At 39.7% G+C, this 20,735-nt stretch overlaps 1 protein-coding gene across 1 annotated transcript in view; it reads right to left on the bottom strand.

The window, feature by feature from the left end:
- Positions 1-8,342: 8,342 nt before the first annotated feature.
- Positions 8,343-20,735, bottom strand: part of LOC139638052 (5'-AMP-activated protein kinase subunit gamma-1-like) — a 20,350-nt gene continuing 7,957 nt past the window's right edge. Inside the window, exons 5-12 of the mRNA XM_071512074.1 lie at positions 19,200-19,258; positions 18,363-18,408; positions 18,176-18,227; positions 15,339-15,465; positions 14,692-14,857; positions 10,623-10,660; positions 10,171-10,317; positions 8,343-8,459 (exon numbers count right to left, since the gene is read on the bottom strand). Of these exons, the coding sequence (XP_071368175.1) occupies positions 8,343-8,459; positions 10,171-10,317; positions 10,623-10,660; positions 14,692-14,857; positions 15,339-15,465; positions 18,176-18,227; positions 18,363-18,408; positions 19,200-19,258 (752 nt within the window). The remainder of the gene's footprint in view (positions 8,460-10,170; positions 10,318-10,622; positions 10,661-14,691; positions 14,858-15,338; positions 15,466-18,175; positions 18,228-18,362; positions 18,409-19,199; positions 19,259-20,735) is intronic.

Here is a 20,735-nt window from a genome sequence, read left to right as displayed (position 1 = left end):
GGGTTCAAGCCCCAAAGGGGCTGAAACCCTATTGTTTTTGTGCTGGTTTATTATTCACTATTATTGTTCTGCCACGTTGGTGCAAATTCCCGTGAGTTGGTACATCGCAGAGACATCTAATTTGGCCCAATGACAGATATTGGTAACCATTACTAGGTCCAGAAATATGAACCCAATCGGCCTGAAAGTGGCGCTATAATTAAAGGTAAAAAAATTGACCCTTTGAAAGGCCATAACTTAAGTCCGATTTTCACGAAACTCGGTCCACATTATACAGGTGACCATACTCTACAACTTTGCCATTTGCACCCTCAAAGTCCACCTGGAAAGTTTTTGAGATATTTTGAAAGTTTTGAAAAACACATTTTTAACATGTTAAAAGGTTGTTGATATCTACACATTTTTAACATGTTGAAAGGTTGTTGATATCTACTGTCGTTTTGAAGATATTAATTTTTAAATTTGAGAGAGAGCGTGGCCTGTCAGCTAAATTGTTGTAACTTCAGTTACAGTAGGGGGCGCCACAAATGCGAAAAGTTTATATCTCATGGCTACATGGATTCGTACGAAATTCGGTTTGCACGATGTACGGTCATGACTCAGTCGATGCATAAAATTTGGTAAAGATTTATTAAAGTGGGCTTGGCTTATTACAACAAATCAAAATTTCTAGACATTTAACATTCCAAAATTCAAAAAATCTAAATAATCACCTGTACGTCCTAGAGAGCTGAATTTTTTTCAGCACATTCACTGAATTGTGACAAAAGTTTGCCTCACTGCAACCTATGGTCAATTCCATCACTCTATATTTTTTAAAATATGCAAAATCAATTAACATCTATATCTCCACAAGTCTTCATTCATATGCTACCAAAATTTTCACAGACATTCTCTAGATGGTAGATATCAAGTGTTTCAAAGGGTGTTCAGATCGGTCAGACGGTGAGTCTGCAGTGATATTCAATATCTTGTTGTAATTTGTACTGTATGCACAACATTTTCTATTTCATCTAATTTTTAAACAAATTTCACCAAAATATTTGACAATGCACTCGTGAAAAGCAGGTTGATGTGTGATTTTTTTTCAGAATTTTATCCCCAACAGTTAAATTGTTGTGATTTTTTTTTAGTTTTGTGACATCCCTCTCTCTACCTTCTGCTTGTGAGGTTGGTTTGGCTTCCTGGCTCAGGAGCCAGTGGGCGGGGTTGGAGAGGGAAACTACCTGCACCTGGGTAGTTGGGGCTTCCTTGTTAATACCCCAGTTTTGCACGTGATGTCATTGCCTCAACTTGTGAGACGGTGGGTGGAAACCATGTGTCCCCAGTGGTGCAGTCAGTAAGTCACCTTCTCTGGGGAGACAAAGGTCAAGGGTTCGAATCCCCAGGTGGCCAAGTCCTACTTGCCAACAATGTAGCAATTCATGCATGTGATATGTAAATAAATAAACGTAAGCAATTTTAACTTACATGTCAGTACCATTGAGAAAAGGCGTGAACCCCTTTCATGGCCGCTTGCAGCTATATTATTTTGACATTATCTGTCTGCAGAGATGTGGATTAACTACTGTGATAAATTAGTGTGAATGACACAGAATGCTAATGTAAGAAATGTACAACTTTTCCAAAATGCTCTTCAGTGGTAGTCATTGTAGAAGTTTATTCTCTCTTGAACGTCCTTCAGAACCAAATCTTTACATTGCAAAACCAAACTTCTGTGTCTCCCAATTAGTAATTAACTAACTAATTAGTATTAACTATTCCTTCTAACTTCTGATGGTTGAAAACAGAGAAAATCTGATTTTTCTTCTCAGGGAAGGAGCAAAAATGAAGTCCATCATTTCGTATCTTTAACCTATGGAGGCACCAGGCTGTAATCAACTCGCCTGCTGTACAAACCTTTAAAAAGTAACATGAAAAGTACCATGATCATTATCTTGGAAAAAAAACTAAATAAATACACCGTGAAGAAGAAACACCAGCGGCCATAACTGTAGTGTTTGTGCCATATTGATCATCTCTGGATTTTTACATCAGTCATAAAGCAAATTTAAAAGTATCTGGGAGGATGTCAGATTTTTTTTTAACCTTTATTTCTCCAGGGAAGGTGAACAGAGCTCCATGCTGTTTTCCAGCATTCATACTCCTGCTTGCCAATCGTTCTGTTATTAAAATGGGTGAAATAATGTAAGTAGAAATTACATATAGGGAATTTATTACATATTTTAACACATTACTGAATTTTAAAAAAAGATATTGCTAACAACCATGGTGTAGAAGTTGCGTTATCTTCACTTCACAAAGCCACAAAACGCTGGAATGCTAAATATGGCTAGAGATTTTTTTTTTTCATTGCAGCTCCAAAACATCAGAATCATCTCAACTAATGATGAAATGCACAATAGAGAAACCTGAAAGCAGAAATAGTCCATATTAGTGTTGGACGTAGTTAAAGGCATGAGGATCATTTTACACCTCTATTCATTTTCATGTTAGACTGAAAGGGGGCAGGGCCAGAAACCGTATTTGGGCACGCATTCGAGGACAATACAGTTCAACGCATTCATACTGGGAGCTGCCCAGTACAACCACTGTCTTCTACTGGTGGCCACTGAGCAGCAACACTGGACCTTCAAGTGCCTTGCTCAAGGGCTCCTTGGTGGTAGGTATCGAGGGAGGGGAGAGTGTTTCTCCTTCACTTTCCCTTCCCGTATTGTCCCAGCTGCTCTGGGATCCAAACCAGCGACTTTCCAGTCACCAGCCTGCTTCGCTAACCTCTAGGTGACCGCCGCCCCACAGCCTGTTTTTATGAGATCGGTCTCCATCTTGTTTTCTTCAGTCTTGACAGAATGATCTCTCAGAAATATCTGGAAAATATAAAATAAGAAAACTTATAAGAACAGAGGAGAAGTTAACAGTGAGCGCAAACTATGACCACTAGGGGGGGGAGGAGTGTACAACAAACATTTTGTTGCAAAGAATTCATATTGTGGTAACACTTTACAATAAGGGTACACTAATTAAAGGTTAGTTCATGCTTAATAAGCATGAACTAACCCTTAATTAACAGTTAACTAATGTGTCTGGTAATCATTTACTAATGGTGTTCATGTTAACTAAAGTATTAATTTATACATTATTTAATAGTCATCTTTATAAACTATTAAATAATGTATAAATGAATACCTTAGTTAACATGAACACCATTAGTAAATTACACATTAGTTAACTGTTAATTAAGCATTAAGCACTAACTAACCCTTAACTTAGTGTACCATTATTGTAAAGTGTTACCCATATTGTTCAGTGGCAGTAGTTTCATTAGCAGAAATCGTTTCCCATGTGTAGAAAATGTCTGATGATCTGGAAACTAAGCCAAACTGTTGAAAACACTGATAACGGTCATGAAATTTTGTGAAATGAGCATTAAGTCTTCAAATACAAATAATCATCTCCTTGCATGAAAAGTGAGAGAAATGTATTTCCCCACCAGGAAAGGATAAGATGACAGAAGACATGACTAGAACCAGGAAGTTGTTTAACATTGAAATATGGTGGTGGAAAGTAAGAGATGGGCGTTACGGTCAGAAATGAATGGGGGCTTGGGTTAAAAATGCTCTTGAAAGTTCATAAAATGCCCATGAAATTAAAAATTGGTGATCAAAACTTTGATAATTAGGAGTACACTTTTTTGTGGAAGCCTATATGACCGGATGATTCTTCACAGTCCGTTCTGGCTGAGAAAAATGGAGCGGCTTTTGATCAGCAAACAACCAAGTATGCAGCCTGAAGCAGTATGTCTATGTGATGGTGTGTTACAATACCAAAACCATACCAAATTGTCCTTAAAAATCAGATCAAGTAGGTAAAAATTGCTGTCTAAAAAAGTCAATTTCTTACTCCAACCACTCAGATTCAATTCCCAACTCATGCCAATCAGTTTTCGACTGTGAGTTTTCACTTTCAGTGAATGCTTTTCTTATTTAACCATGACCAAAACCTTACAATAAACTTAAAACAACGTTGGCTAAGGTATGGGTTAGGTTTAGGCAACTAAAACGTTGGTTAATTGCCTAAAATTAACCACTAACTAACCTTTTCTAACAGGTGAAAATGTTGTGTCTGATTCGTGCTGTTGCCACATAATCCTTTAATGATGGAGAAACATAATCTTGACATTATTTGAGTCCACAACAAGTAATCTGCGTTTCAGAGTTCGTGCTCATTTCGCAAAATTTTCTTGAGTCTGTGTTGGAGTATCAACAGAAAGATCATCAAGTCGTGAAAAGTTGGCTTTTGGATATAAGAGGGTTCAGCAGTACACCGACAACGTGCTTCACTCTGGTTTACTGTAGAACTACAGATGACAGACAAGTCAGCACACTGTCTAATGCTATAAGCTGTTTCATCTAGACTCACGCACACTCTGATGCCGTGTTCACATCATATCAGAAGAAGAGGAAGAACATCTTGTTGGTGTTCTTGGAAGTGTTCACATGTCTAACTTGTTGGAACGCTCACATCCAAGATGGCGATCATAAGATCAATTGTTGTGTTAGGGTTAGGGTTAGGGTTCAGGGTTAGCGTGTTGATACACTTCCACAATTTGTGATGCAAAGTGGGAGATATCAGAGCCCACAAAACATTCCCATAAGACTTATAATCACCACTAGAAGGCTGACGTGAACATTTGTTCCCAGTTGGCAATTCATATTTACAGTAAATCTAATATGACGTGAACGCGGCATAATGACATGCTGACAGAGGTCAAGAATCACAGAGTGGAGATTCTTGGTTTGGGAGGACTTTACCCCAACATGTCAAATCACTTTTGTTTACTATTGCTCCGTTAAGTTTTGTTTATTAAAATGGAAAAAGAAAAAAATAACCTTGGAAACAAACCTTGGACACAAACAGGGGGAGACATGGTTTTACATCAGGTCTGACATGTCGGGCAAGAAAAGACCTGTCTATCTGACTGACAGAAAGACAAACATACATGTGGCTAATTCAAGGCTCAAGCTCGACTAGACTGTCTGTAAAAGACGACATCTTTTGACATCTTTTTCATTCCCAAAATGAAAGCGTTAAAATGAACACTTGAGTTTCAGTTTGGATATGAATCAACAGATGGCAGAGCAGAGTGTGAGGATAGTATCTAATTCAATGCAAAATTTCTCTCACACTGCAAACGGAGTCGGAACTTGACAAGAAAAGACACATGAAACATTTTCAATCCATCAATCAAAATTCAACGCTAAACTGAGCGGGACAATATTTTAACTGATTCAGCAAATGGACTTAACCAGGCAAGCTGACTAGGAATACTTTCTCATCAACAGCAACGACATGGAAAAGCACTATGCGAGCAACTTGTTCATACAGTATCTAACTCTGGGGATGATAGAGAGGTAAATCACTACCATCTTAAAAAAGATGTCATTTTCCATCTGTCCAGGTTGGGACAACACCTATTTGTGTTGTTTTTCAACATGTTATCAACAACGTCTACTGATGTGTATTTTACTGTATTTCCATATCTGTAGTGTATTGTGGTTTTATGATACTGAAAGCTGTATATTTTAATTACACTCTACATGTAAAAGCCCAACTAGGGACAAGAGTTGAAAATTAGCAATAGCTATAAACTCTCTGTGCAGCACATCAGTTTCATGCTCTGTATTGGAACTATGTTAAATTGCATTGTCCCGATCAAATAAAATTCAAATAACAAATAACAAATGGGGAGCAGGGTGGTGGAGTGAGCAGGGAGTCAGTCCGGACCGGAGGACCTTGGTTCAAACCCCTGTGTCGGCAAGCACCAAAACACCTGAATCCCTATCAGGTCCAAGAGAGGCTCTTTCTCAATATACGTTCTTGTGTCCTCCATGATGCGTTTTACATAATATCTAATCACTGAAGTACGATTCAAAAACATGGAAGGATGGATGATATTACGTTTTTACATTCATGTATGCATGGACCCTATGACTGACAGGAGTTTTCTGATATGTGATATAGTGCCAGAAAGTCTGGAACATTGCTGATATTAGACCCTCTTACCTGGGGACTGATTATACTTTCCATATGTGTTTTGACACATGTAAGATTAATGTATGGACTGAAGAATTAAGAGTAGAAACAGATGTTGTTTACTTTGGTCTATATAAGTGGATTCACGCCACTCCTTTCTTTGTCATTTCATTGATATTGCTTGTATGTACCAATGACTTGAACCGGCCGTATTAAACCTGTATGAAGAAAGCTACTCTGTGGTCATCGACTGATTCTTCTTGTCTGAGCAGAACATCATCCCTGAGAAACACCCAATTACAATGGAGGACGGATAAAGATCCTGGAATTTTACTTGGCAACCGAGGAAGCACTGGGTGGAGACTGGACCAGTGAGAACGAACGGGATGCCCCAAGATTCATTGTGAGAACGACGCATTACATCTGACCAGCGGTGTGGTCTACAGTACGGGGGCGGTTGGAATGGGTGGGAAAATGAACGGCTGTGTGTCTTAACTGATCGCGCGCAACGTCGAGCACACAGTCCATCTCAAACTGCAAGGAAGCTTCTCTGTTCACTTTCATGAGAAAATCGCTCTGGTCGAGACAACTTGGGACACAAGTATTGATTTGGCCTTCTTGGATTTGATAATCATCCAGAGTTTGCCTACAGCTGTGACCAACCATGTGCCATTGAGGCCCAAGAGTCAGGGTGCAGGTTGTCATTCCGACCAAACACTACAGCAGCTGATTTGACACCGTCTACCAGAGAGGAGCGGGAACTAATCAGTGAAATACCTGGTGTAATGATTGGTTGGAATGAAAACCTGCAGACTCTTGGTGCCTCGATGATACACGATTGAGAACTGATGCCCACCGGGGATCAATAAAGTATTAAATTACATTATTACCATATACTGTGTTGGAAAAAAAAACAAAAAAACATGTGCTGTCCCAAACTAGACACACTGATGTGTTGACAGTGAGTCTGTTTTCTCTCAAATTTTCCCTAAAATAAGGGAAGATGCATGCTATAATTTATGTGTGCGAGCTGAGATCGAATCTCATTTTCCCTCCTCTCAAATCATCCCCTTGGAGAACCTGCAGATGGACAATGTGGTCTCAGGGCGAAGAGAAGAGAAAGGATGCAGGCTCAGACAAGCGGCCATTTCCAGTCTAGTTCGGGCTTCCTACCTGGCGTGGGGGGGCTGGAGACAGGCTAAGAGGTGTCGGTGCCTTCAGATGAGGAGAACTTGGAGTAGGGTGAAGCTGGCTGATTGGTGGGTGCAGGAGGTTTAGGAGAAGGAGGTGGGCGGTTGTCTTCAGAGGAGGTGGTTGATTAGCACAAGGTTTAAGAGGTGGTTGTTTGATTTTGGAGACATTGGAGGAAGAGGAGGCTGGCTGATTGGTGGGAGCACAAGTTTTCAGAGGAGGTTTCAGAAGAGTTGGTTGGTTGACTTTGGAGGAACAGGAGGTCTCAGAGGAGGTGGAGGGGTGATTTGTAGGAACACACGGCTTCAGAGGAGGTGGTTGGTTGATTTTTGGAGGAGCACAGGGCTTTAGAGGAGTTGGTTGGTTCATTTTGGAGTAGAAGGAGGCTTCAGAGGAGGTGGATGGATGATTGGTAGGAGCACAAGTTCTCAGAGAAGGTTTCAGAGGAGCAGTTTGGTTGATTTTGGAGGAGCAGGAGGTTTAACGAGGAAAGCTATAGTTGGTAGGAGCACAAGGCTTCAGAGAAGGAGATTGGTTTGTTGGTTAGTGGTGGATGGATAGCTGGAAGGATCAGGAGGAGGTTGGATGTCGGTGGAGAGTAAAGCCGCGGCCACACTGATCCGTCAGAAAACGGACAGAATTACTAACGAATAGATTTCTGTCTGTCGGGTTGTTTTGGAACGTCAACGCTATTTTAAAAAAAACACGCCTCTGATTTGCGGTGACGAATCCGTCCGTCCAGAAAAAGTTCAACTGGGTTGAACTTTCTGTCCGTCAAAAGGGACGGAAATCTGACGAAGACGGACGCGCCATCAGCGTTGCCCGGACAACGGACAGCTCTCACTGAAATGAGGTGAACGGAGACGGACAGACACAACGGATCAGTGTGGCCGCGGCCTAAGAGCAGGAAATTCCAGAAGAGGAGGAGAGGGTCCCTCATTGGTTTTCGGAGGAGGAAAAGTTGGACGAAGAGGAGGCTGGTGGGTGGGAACACAAGGGTTCAGAGGAGAAGGAGGAGTGCGGATGGCTGGTAGGAGCAGGAGGCCTCAGAGGACGAGGAGGCGGACGAACACCCAGGGGACGGAGAGAGGGAGCAAGGGATGGACGGAGGGGACGAGTTAGGAGAAAAGTGCGTCAATACCTGCAGGGGTGAGGACCAGGGCCTGGAGGAGGTCAGACAGAGAGACAATCCCTCTCACCACATCGTCACTGTCAACCAATACCAGACGATGGACCTGAGAGAGGAAGAGGACAGGAGTTGCATTATCATCATTATAATTATATTTGATTAATGCTTCTTGAGTCCATCCAACACCATATGATGGACCTGAGAGAGGAGGATGAAAAGAAAGAGAGAAAAAGACGAGATACAGTTCTGAGAAAGAGTTTGTGAACCTTTGGGATTTACCTGGACAATTGTACTTTTTCATGTCTTTACTGGAGATCTTATTCACAGTATTGAATGGGAAACGTATGTGAACCTTTAGATTTAGGAGCTGGTAGAAGCTCCTTAACAGCAATAACCTCAACCACACTTTTCCTCTAGTGGCTGACCAGACCTGGACAGTTGTTAAGAGGTGTTCTGGACCGTTCCTCTTTACAGAACAGTTTCAGCTCATTGATATTTTTGGAATGTCTTGCAAGAACAGCTTACAGCTTACAGCATTTCAATAGGCTTAAAGGAATAGTTCACCCAAAAATGAAAATTCTGTCATTATCTACTCACCCCCATGAGAGTTGAAACTCTGTCGCACAACTTTGTCGCAGCCTTATCCAAAAAAAAGTCAGCGGGAACCGATCTTTAGAAAAGAGTTCAGAAAATATCCCACTACTATAATTGGAGAGCGGTTTGTGTGTTTGTGTGTCCCACCATGGAGGAGAGGAGAGGGGAGGGGAGGAGGAGAGGAGACAAGGAGAGGAGAGGAGGAGAGGAGACAAGGAGAGGAGAGGAGAGGAGAGGAGAGGGGAGAGGGGAGGAGAGGAGAGGAGAGAGGAGAGAGGAGAGGAGACAATTAAATTAAACAATTAAATTCATATGGGGGTGAGAAGATAATGACTGAATTTTCATTTTTGGGTGAACTATTCCTTTAAGGTCAGGACTGTATTTTCACCAGTTTCTGTTTACTTCTGTGCTTAGGTTAGGGTCATATCATAAAATATATTTTTTTTAAAGTTTTAATCCACAAAATCCTTGTTTAATTTCTTTTTTTAAATTTAGTCTCCATCTTTGTCCCTCAGCCTCACTGTGGTGTTTCTGCACTGCTCTTCCCACAGATCACCTGTCAATCAAACAGTGTGGGCGGAGCTTGGATTTTCTGTCGCTGCACTTTGAGTTTCTCTTCTCTCTGTCTGTTCAGTCATGGTGGCTCTCACTGCTCATGCTAACTACCCAGTTCTTCTTCTTCTGTTGATTCCAAATAAACCGGAAACGTAAAACGCATCACTTCCTGTGTGGCAGAGGATTTTTTCCCAGGAAAGAGCGACAATGGAAAAGCTTTAATAAAGACAGAGTACTGGTATGTTACCTCTGCTGTAGTGATACATTTAGCGATACATCTTATGACTCAACATGGGGTCCGAGGACCACCAGGGGTCCTTGAGGGGATTCCAGGGGGTCCGCAGCAAATTGATGAATTGTTAAACTTCACCATTATTTACTTTACAAGAAGTTAACACAATTAGAGAATGTAGAAGAATGACTTTGAATGAATTTTGATCATAGTTTCACTGTTATCTCTCTACCTGCAATACAGATAGTCATGGAATTCTGAACAAAATCATATCTGACAATAAAAATATTCTCAGATTTGGGTCAGAGGGACAGAATTTCATCAAATGGGGGCCCGTGGCCCTAGTGTGGACTAAAGTAGGGGTCCTCGATATGAAAAAGGTTGAGAATCACTGTCTTATGATATGAATGTGTGTGTGTGTGTGTGTGTGTGTGACCTCGGCCTCAGCGATGCGGTCTATGATGGTCTCCAGGGTTTCGTGGGGGTAACACTTCAGGACTCCCTCCATGCAGCAGGCTCTGGAGCTGATGGCCTCCCTCATCGTCATGTTCAGGTTGTTGTAGTTCTTCTGGGCTGCCAGGTTCTTAATGACAGACATAACAACAATAACATTTTTAGTCATATGGGGAGGACTTTTCAAAACCAGGCTGACAAATTTTAACGTTCAGTTCAGTGTATAATTATAAAATTAATGTTGCTGCCCTACGGTATAATTACCATAAACAAATAAGCCCATGGTGGAGACGATTGGTCGCCTTTATCTCACACCAGTGGTATTGTTAGTTCTAGTGTTTCATCACATTAAGACTACATTTCCCATAAGCCCCGTTGCTTCCTGCCCCCCCATAAAATGGCTGTAGTAGTGTGGAATGTGCGATATTAACTTACAATGACATCAAACCTGGAGTACAGCGCCACCACTTTACCTGGAGAGCAGACAGACAGACAGACAGAGAGAGAGACAGACAGACAGAGAGACAGACAGACAGAAGAGGGACATTAAAATGAGTCCTGAGAAACTACTGTAGTTTAGTCTCAAACTTTTTGTTAGTCCGGACTATGGTTGGGTGATATGTTAAAATTTTCCAACTGGCCACCGTCAGCCCATCAACCGGCGATTGCTGATATATTGGCGCAGGTGTGTGTGCGGTGCTCAGGGGGCGGGGGAGCCCCCCCACCTCCCCACACGCCATCTTCAGCGAACAATCATGGAAGAGCTACAAAATATACAAAATTTGGGATTATTTTGGTTTTAACCCGGACGAAACTGGCAAACCGAAGGACCTAAAGGAAGTAATTTGCCGTCTTTGCAAACGAGTCCAGACAGGCTGAACAGCTCCGACACTGTTTGAAAAAGACAACATATGATGCTATTAAATGATCAGGGTGCACAACTGCACATACAGCTTTTGGTCTAGTTCTCAAATATGATTTATGGATTGACGTTGCTTTTCAGAACCAATTGATCGGACGGCAACCACTAAAGACGGCTTCATTGTCATTTAGTCGCTCACTGCTCTGTTTTGTGAAAAGACTCGTGGGAAATCAGTGCAACAAGAACGTGCAAAATATGGCCCGACTCCAACTGCCGGTTCCTATTCACGCACGCTTTGAATTGCGCTTTACAGGTTAATTATTTACCATTAAATTAGACCATTAAATTAGCAAAATAAAATGACAAAAATCGCCCAAAAAAATCAACCGCTCTTCACGAGCTTGTAAAGAGTCAGTCACATATTGGTGATCATGTTTAAATGTGGCCTGTCCTGGGTGTGATGCAGCACCTGATTGTGTTTACATGGCCTGAAGGTTAAGTGGCTAAATATGTTGCAATATTTGGGGGATTTGCCTATTCAGTGTAAACAGACAATGGATATTAACATACCAAATCCTTACTAGGCCTATCTGCAATACCTAAAAGGTTCTTTTTAAGTTGCATTTTTTCCTAAACTGCACAGTTTAACGAAATCGAGGGAACGAATTGTATCTCGTGCGCACGAATGAACTAAAACGTGACGCACGTTACAGTAAATCGTGGACTCAATAGAACTTTTTTTCTCTCCCAGTGGCCGCTCCCGGGCTCCGTACGTATGATGTCTTCTGGCAGCTTTCAGTGACTTTTTGAACACTTGCCTACCAGCCAGCTGTGTCATGGAGGAACATTGGAGATTTGTCTGTTACTTAATAAAGTCTATAAATATAAACCAACCAGGTGAGAAACAGAGAGCTGGTTGCCTGCAAACGCAAAGAAATTGAACAATCTATTAATAAAAAAACAATAAAACCTAAGTCAACTACAATAATTTAACAGTAAATAACAGTTACAATACTAATAAATAACAGCAAAAGAAATACCAAGTACAAAGTTCTAGACATCTACTCTTCTACAAATTCTTCTACTTAAGCAGTTCTTTTGCCCAGATATAACCAAGTCTGCTTCCCTGACATCATCAACATTTGCTACTTATTGTGACATTCTAGTTATTCGAGTTGAAGGAGTAATTGAAAGTGTCAATGAAAGAAGGCCTGCACACTCGCGCCATGCCACAAAAGTTTAACAGAATGTCAAAAATGGAAACCACGAAATCAATTTTTACTACTGTGAACAAAGTATTAGATGTTGAATTGGTAAGAGACCCTCTGATAACAATTCTTGGGATGAAACCGGATGTAATTCATAGTAGGAAAAGGATGTATCTCTTACAGATATTACTAATAGCAGCAAAGAAAGCAATTACAATAAGATGGCTTAAAAAGGACCCCCCCCCCCATCTATGATGAGTGGTTAACAATTCTAAGAAACCTTTATACAATGGAAAAAATTACATATATGCTAAGATTACAGAGGGACATTTTTATAGAAAGATGGACACCATTAATGGAGGCAATAGGGGACCATTGGGATTGATAATGGAACGACCATATACTTTTATTTTTAGATAAATAATATGGATATCTTTCTGTATATTGGACTGAATATGTGTGTCTATTTAAGGTGAACTTGTATATAACCCATGTTTAGTTTTGTTTTGATATGTTTGTGTTATTTACTTTAGTTATTTTCAGTATTGTTATTATTATTATTTTCATTATCTCAATTGTAACCCCCTTGTAAAGGAAACTGTCAACCTATGTTGAAATATTTTTGATGTAAAAGGGGATGTGAGAAATACCCAAATAAAAAAATAAGTTTAAAAAAAAAAAAAAAAAAAAAAAAAAAATGGAAACCACACCCATATTTATACATCATGCACACCCATAGGCTGACAGGCTCTATGATGGCAGGTGTGGTTAACCATCCAAACCGCCCAGGGTGATAAACATCCAAAAATACTGGACCAACCCGGTGGCAGTGCATTTCAGAGAGGCAAATCACAGATCTCAGATACATTGGCATCGAGCACGTTAGAATCCCCGAGAAGAGGAGGTGATCTAAATCCCCTCTTACTCCAAAGAGAAAGTTTTTACATTTTCACTCTCCAGACTCTCACACCTAGAGGTCTGAACCAAGAGTATGAGATCAAACATTTTCTCTAAAATAAAAAAACAAAAATGGTGGTAGTATCATGATGGCTCTTCCCTACATATATGGGTATTTTTCTAGACGCTGACACACATATCTGTATTGTGTGTTTTCGTTGTAATTTTTTCCTTATTGGGATTTTTTTCCTTATTGTGATTTGATCTAGCTGACTTTTTAAAGAAGGGTTTAAGACCAGGACTGGGATGTTGTATCTGATATTATGTTTATCCTTATATATAAGATATACATGTATGTTTGATATTTTTGAAGTATGGCTTTTGTACTACTGTTTTTGCTCTATGTATCTGCTTTCTATGTACATTCTAGTTATTTTATGAACTAAACCCATTTGTCCTTAATTACTTTTCATATACTTTTCACATGTTACATGTTAACAAATAACTGACAGTTTGTGTGAACCGGACGTTATCGGTAGTGAAAACTTTTACGACCCGCGTCTTCTTTTATCTGATTGGCTAAGCGACCATAATGTGACATTGACGAGGGTGTCTCTGCAGACCGGAGACTTTGAGAGGGCCAATCAGAGGCTTACAATCTTCTGTCAATCAAAAACGAATTTCACCAATATGCTGCCTGAACCAGTTGTCAATCAGTTTTTAATTCGGCTAATCATCTTTCTCATAGGAGAAGGGGGCGGTTCTTGTTTCTCAATCAATGTTTAGATCCGAAGTTTTCACATCAATATTAACATTAACAAATAATATAGATACTAACCAGAGAACATTTCTCTGAAAAGTGATAAATAAATATGATCATTATATAAATTGATGCAAGTCAATTCATCAGTTACCAGGCCATTTCAATACATTTATATTTATTAAAATGTGGTGATATCTGTACATATAGAGCCCCAGAGGCAGCGCCTGTCCAGTAAAAACATGAAGCTTCACTTTACATTCAAACTAATGTGGCAGCTGCAATTGTTAGATTTCTTCTGTGAGACCAACATTTATCTTCCAAAAGGAATTATATCATATATCAAAATGCTACGGAGACATTAGACACCAGCAGTTTATTAAACAATTCCAACAGCCTATGGGTTCGTTTTCTGTATATAGTCCGTTTTAAATGGTGTAGATAGATTTACTAATGACATGAATAATGTGCCAAGTTAATGCTTTAGGTCTTAACATCGTTCAAAGCAGCTGAAATAATTCAACAATGACGCTATCTAGGCTTCTTCTGAATATGTAAATAACGCAATATAATTTTTCTAACTTGGTATCCCCGTCCTTTTGGATATTATCTGCCATGGCTGTGACTTTTTGGCCAGGTTCCGATATGTTTTTAATGTAGAGTTATTTTCGCCTACAAAACTTCCGCCTCCTTTAAACGTCGGAATGCCAACGCAAGTCGGTCAAGGAACCGGTGCCGTAGCGGTCCCGGGTTTCGGTACCCGACCCTGCTGTCTACCTTGCTCGTTGACCACAGGCAGAGCGGACACTCTTCGCTCCACGAAGACGGACAGAGCGTCGTAGACGGAGGCGGACTCCTGGACCGTCGCGATCTGTTTGAAAGTGCCGATCGCCACATCGCTGATCCGCTTCTGCAGAAACCTGGGCTTAGGAATCATAGCTCCCTAGAAGACAGGGGAATAGAATAGAATAGAATAGAATAGAATAGAATAGAATAGAAAAAAAGAAAAGAGAAAAGAAGAGAACAGAGCAGAAAATAGCCTAATACAACAGGATAAAACCAGTAGAATACAATAATATATATAACATACAATGTGAATGAACATTGAATAGAATATGAATATGAATAGAATAGAATGGAATCTTATTAACCTACATCTTCACTTCAAACTTTCTCATTCAGTTTAATTCAAATTAAGAGGAAATGAATCTTATTGTGAACTAAAGAGCACAGATGGAGCCTGGTGTTTGATCCATTTTGTTTTTTTAATTTGGATAAAATTTCCAGAGAATTTTAAACCAGATGAAGAATGGAACGGACTCACAGAGTGTGTTTACATGTAGCGGGAATTTGAGTCGATGTCGAGCGCAGAGAAATGTCCAGGCTCCACCTGTCCTCAGGTCTCAGATCAGATTGTCTCTTACAAAGATGTGGAGGAACTTGAGGATGCGTTTGTGAGTGAGGATGTGGAGAACGTTCCCCGACTCCGGGTCGATCACCGGCAGCCGGTGGATCTTGTTCTTCAGCAGGGAATAGATGGCGTCGAACAGACTGGGGAGAGGACGGAGTTAGGATTATGATTTTTTTTTTTTGGAAACTTTAATATTTATTTGAGCTTTCGTTTGTGCATACAACCAAAAGTATTGTGTATGTTGACTTATGACTTTTTTTTTTTTTACAACCAGAAAGATAGAAAAAGAAAACAGAAGCAAACAAAATAAAGAGAAAACAAAAACAAAACAGCCATGGTTACAAGTGTCCATTATGGAAGAAGGGCATCTACAAATCCAGTATCTTGAAATTTAGCCTATATATAAGTTAGTCCATAAGCATTTTCCACTGTGTCATAAATCATCCATTTCTTCCATTTACTAACAAAAACATTTTCTCTCACTCTAAGCTGATAGGTCATTTTTTCCATAGTATAAATTTCTAACCATTGTTCTATAGTAGGGGGTAGGGCTGGGCGATATATCAATATTATATCGATATCGTGATATGAGACTAGATATCGTCTTAGATTTTGGATATGGTAATATCGTGATATGGCATAAGTGTCTTTTCCTGGTTTTAAAGGCTGCATTACAGTAAAGTGATGTCATTTTCTGAACTTACCAGACTGTTCTAGCTGTTCTATTATTTGCCTTTACCCACTTAGTCATTATATCCACATTACTGATGATTATTTATCAAAAATATCATTGTGTAAATATTTTGTGAAAGCACCAATAGTCATCCCTACAATACTGTCAATATTGATATTGAGGTATTTGGTCAAAAATATTGTGATATTTGATTTTGTCCATATCGCCCAGACCTACTTACAACTGAACATTTAGCCCACTTCGTAGAAAATACAGAGATATATATCGTGTATCGTCATTCAGCCTAAAAATACCGAGATATGATTTTTGGTCCATATCGCCCAGCCCTAGTAGGGGGTTCAGTCTTATACCAATTTCTTGTTATTGCCTTCTTGCTTGTGATCAATAATATCTTGGTTAAATATCTATCATTGCCAATGACACAATCATTTATATTTCCAAGGTACATAACTTTGCATTCCTTCGTTATTGCATATCCCAGAATGTCTTTAATTGTAACATGCACATTTTCCCAAAATGAGTGTAATTTATGACATTCCCAAAAAATGTGTGTGTGGTTTGCCTCTCTGTTCCCACATATCCGTCAACATGATTGTTGTGAACCAGTTTGTTTACTCTTGATTTTATTTTATTAAAGGAAATTTGAAAAGGATGAAAGATGTTTGAGAGACATTCTTTTAAAAACAGGCACATTGTGTGAGACATTTTTATTTATTTTTTTCCGTAGATTATTTCTGTATTCAGGGCTTTAGAACAGTATATTGCGTAACACCGTTGTCGGATGAAAACCTTGTATCTATAACAAAATGTCAACTTTTCAGGAATTTAGAAAAACAGCCTTGGTTTTAGCTTGACGACGATGCATTTTGGAGTTTATCCAATTAGTTTTGAAAAAGTTTCATAAATACATGTTCTCAGCCCATAGAGGAACATGCAATCCTTCAACTGAAGATAAAACATGAAAATTACCAAAATTGGGGTTACAGCGTTTTCACCTAACAGCAACGATTATAAATTAATACAGTGACTAAATAATTTGGTAACACTTTATAATAACCATCATTAATAAATGGTAAATTGATAGTTAATTAAACTTTAGTTAATAGTTATTTTACTGTTAACAAACAATGAAATGATCATTAATAATGTTTACTAATTATTAGTAATGCTACAATTTATGTTATTTTATCATTCGTTTGTGTAATATAAAATCATTTGTTTATAAATGATATATTGTATCATAGCTTTTTACCCTTTTTACCGTCTCTTATCAGCTATGATACAATATATAATTTATAAACAAATGATTTTATATTACACAAACTAATGATAAAATAACATAAATTATAGCATTACTAATAATTAGTAAACATTATTAATGATCATTTCATTGTTTGTTAACAGTAAAATAACTATTAACTAAAGTTTAATTAACTATCAATTTACCATTTATTAATGATGGTTATTATAAAGTGTTACCAACAATTTTGTTTAAATTATTTAATCGAAACAATGTGCATTTTGATTAAACCTTTTTTGATGTAAAGTGGCTCTCCTGTAAAGTTAAATGAGTGAAGGGTTCATGAGGTTTGGTCACAAATTCAATGACACAACTACAACTTTTGGGGCAACTTAATGGGCAATGTTGCCCAATAAATTGCCACAGCATTGTTGCTTTAGTTTTATAGGAACATCTTGTTGCCAGGAGAATATTTAGGCCCCTGTGTCTCACATTGTTACCACCTGAAAATATATATATACTGCATATATAATGAATAATGTATTGCTTGTGTTCTTGGCAGCAAGAATTTTGATTTTTGAATTGAATTTTGAATTTTTTGAATTGAATAGACTACATTACCCAGAAATCCTATGCGGTGAGGACAGTAAACGAAATGTCTTCTTGTTAGTGTGTGTGTGTGTGTGTGTGTGTGTGTGTTAAAGCAAGTAAGTGCAACTGTAATCCCACTACTATAATTGGAGAGCGGTTTGTGTGTTTGTGTGTCCCGAGAGGAGACGAGGAGAGGAGATGAGGAGAGGAAAGGAGAGGAGGAGAGGAGAGAGGAGAGGACAGGAGACGAGGAGAGGAGAGGAGAGGAGAGGAGGAGAGGAGAGGAGGAGGTTATAAATTCTAGCATCATGGAAGCTGGCTTCACCTGGAGTCAGGAGTGATGCTGATCAGAGAGTTGGCGCAGTGGAGATAAATCTCTGCAGACAGGACAGGAGAAAACAAGTCAACACAACAACTGAGCTCCAATAACATCTACTGTAGATTATGTTTATATAAATAAATCAATTATTCATGATATAGTCTCATTTACACCTTCAACACTCTGGACTGACCTCTCCACGTCTCGATCTTGTGTTCCTCCAGCTCATAGATCTGGACCTGGAGACAAACAACATCTCAGATCCTGCACAGCACATCACATGTGTGTTCCTTTAGACATGTCACTTTATGACATATCTAAAATCAAACCGCTGCAACAAAAGCCATACTTTTGTACTTCTGAGCCAAAACTCTCAGTGCGGTCGGAGGCTCTGTGGGAACTGTCGGAGAGAGAACTGTCAATCATTATTTTGCAAATGGTCAATTCCCTAGATCAGTGATTCTCAACCTGTTTCATATCCAGGACCACTAATTTAGTCCACATTAGAGCCACAGACCCCCCATTTGATGAGATTTTGTCTCTCAGACCCAAATCTGAGAATATTTTTTATTGTCAGATATGATTTTGCCCAGAATTCCATGACTATCTGCATTGTAGGCAGAGAGATAACCGAGAAACTGTGATCAAAACAGTCATTGTTCTACATTCTCTAACTGTGTTGACTTCTTGTAAATTAAATAATGTTGGAAGTTTAACAATTCATCAGTTTGCTGGGGACCCCCTGGAACCCCCTCAAGGACCCCTGGTGGTCCCCGGACCCCACGTCGAGAGCCTTACTGCCCTAGACCACCGAATTTACAAACAACTACCAAGCAGCTGAGGTCATAGCCCCACAGATAACTCCTCCTGAGGGACAAATAATGCTGACTGTTCAGTGGAGGATGCCAGCTAGCTTAGCATCACCTCTGAAGCATCAGATACTGAACACACTCAGCTCTTCTCACTGATCAAAGCTGATCAAAGAAGTGATTTGTCAGAAAAGCGTGTTGCATGAGGCAGCTCAGCTCACCAGAGGAGACTTGTAGTAACGATGGAGGATGTTGATGAAGTCTGTGATGGTCAGCATACCTGGACACACACACACACACACACACACATTGGAAACAACAAATGGAGAATGATCAGTAATCGAGTCAAACATCCATATCAGTACATGACTAAAGAAGAGTTTCTAATATAATTAAACACACCAGACTGACCGTGAGTGAGTGTTTGTATGTGAGTGTGTGTGTGTGTGTGTGTGTGTATAAATAACCAGAGGCTGGGTGCATGGGGGATTACCAAGTTCCCTGCCAACTCTCCCAACAGACCCTGGACCCAAAAGACCAAACTAAAGATAGAACCAGAGAGAGAGAGAGAGAGATGTACACTACATTTATCTTCCTCCCTGAGCCAAGTTGATTCAGTAGTCTCACACTATTAAAAGCATGCAGCTTTCCATGTATTAGCATTTTATGATGGATGTCCTTCAGTAAAGCCGGTGCGGTGTAAGCGATCCATCAGTCTGACTCTTATCTGCTGCCTTTTGCTCCTTTTTTGGGAATCTCCCATGGGATTCATGTGTTTTGTTTAAATCCAGCATTCCTCGTGAAGATATCTTTGGTTGAAGTGCTAAGAGTTATTGCAGTAATCTTTGGCCGGCTGGTCGAGAAGCACCCAGCCGCAGCCCGCAGAACGGGGCGGGGCTACAGATGGGGGCGGGGCTACAGATCGGGGAGGGGCTAAAGGTCGACGGCTAAACCAATGAAATCATCAATGGGCGGGAGTTCGATCTGTAGCTAAAGTTAGCAGCTAGCGAGCCAGTAATGATAGCACTGATGTTAACTATGCTTGTCGGTTGTGCATTGTGATGATTTGAATAGTGAGTACTGTAGTGAGTGAAAAGCAATGTTCTCTCTCTCTCTCTCTACACACACACACACACACACACACACACACTTACAGTAGTGTGAATTGTACTGTCTTTGTCAGTTGAAAAAAATCAAAAAGGTAATAAATATATTTCACCATAAAAACATTTTATTTAAATTGCTGGTGTTATTGACTTCACTTCCATGCAGCAGGGTGTTTGTGAATATTTGTATGGTAGGAAACTAAATTGAATAACTACCAAACCACTACTTCCCTCATTTCCAACCATAGAGGATTCTCAGTTTAGATTACAGGTTCGATCTGTAGCCCCGCCCTGGTTCCACCTCTAAACCAATGAAATCATCAATGGGCGGGATTACAGGTTCAATCTGTAGCCCCGCCCCGTTCCGCAGGCTGCAGCTGGGTATATTGGCCAAAGGAAGGTGCTACAACTGTGTTTACTTGTTGGATTCCGGCCAGACCTGGACAAGCAACTTACCACAAACTAATCGATACTAATTTATACTTCAAAGATTCTTTCCATTTTACTCATGGATGTATTTATTTATTTAGTGATGTTCAGGAAGCCGATTTATTCACTTTCCCAGCTGATAGAAAATGCACCTAATTCACATTTTATTTCTCTGCGATGCTTGGAAAGTTTGCAACGGCGCTCACTTGACAGTTGGATAGA

Source organism: Centroberyx affinis, unplaced genomic scaffold (genome assembly GCF_046629955.1).
Source record: "Centroberyx affinis isolate AG114_WGS23_722 - 3 ecotype Tasmania unplaced genomic scaffold, CSIRO-AGI_Caff_v1 ptg006065l_1, whole genome shotgun sequence".
NCBI lineage: Eukaryota > Metazoa > Chordata > Actinopteri > Beryciformes > Berycidae > Centroberyx > Centroberyx affinis.
This window is presented reverse-complemented; position numbering and strand designations above follow the sequence as displayed.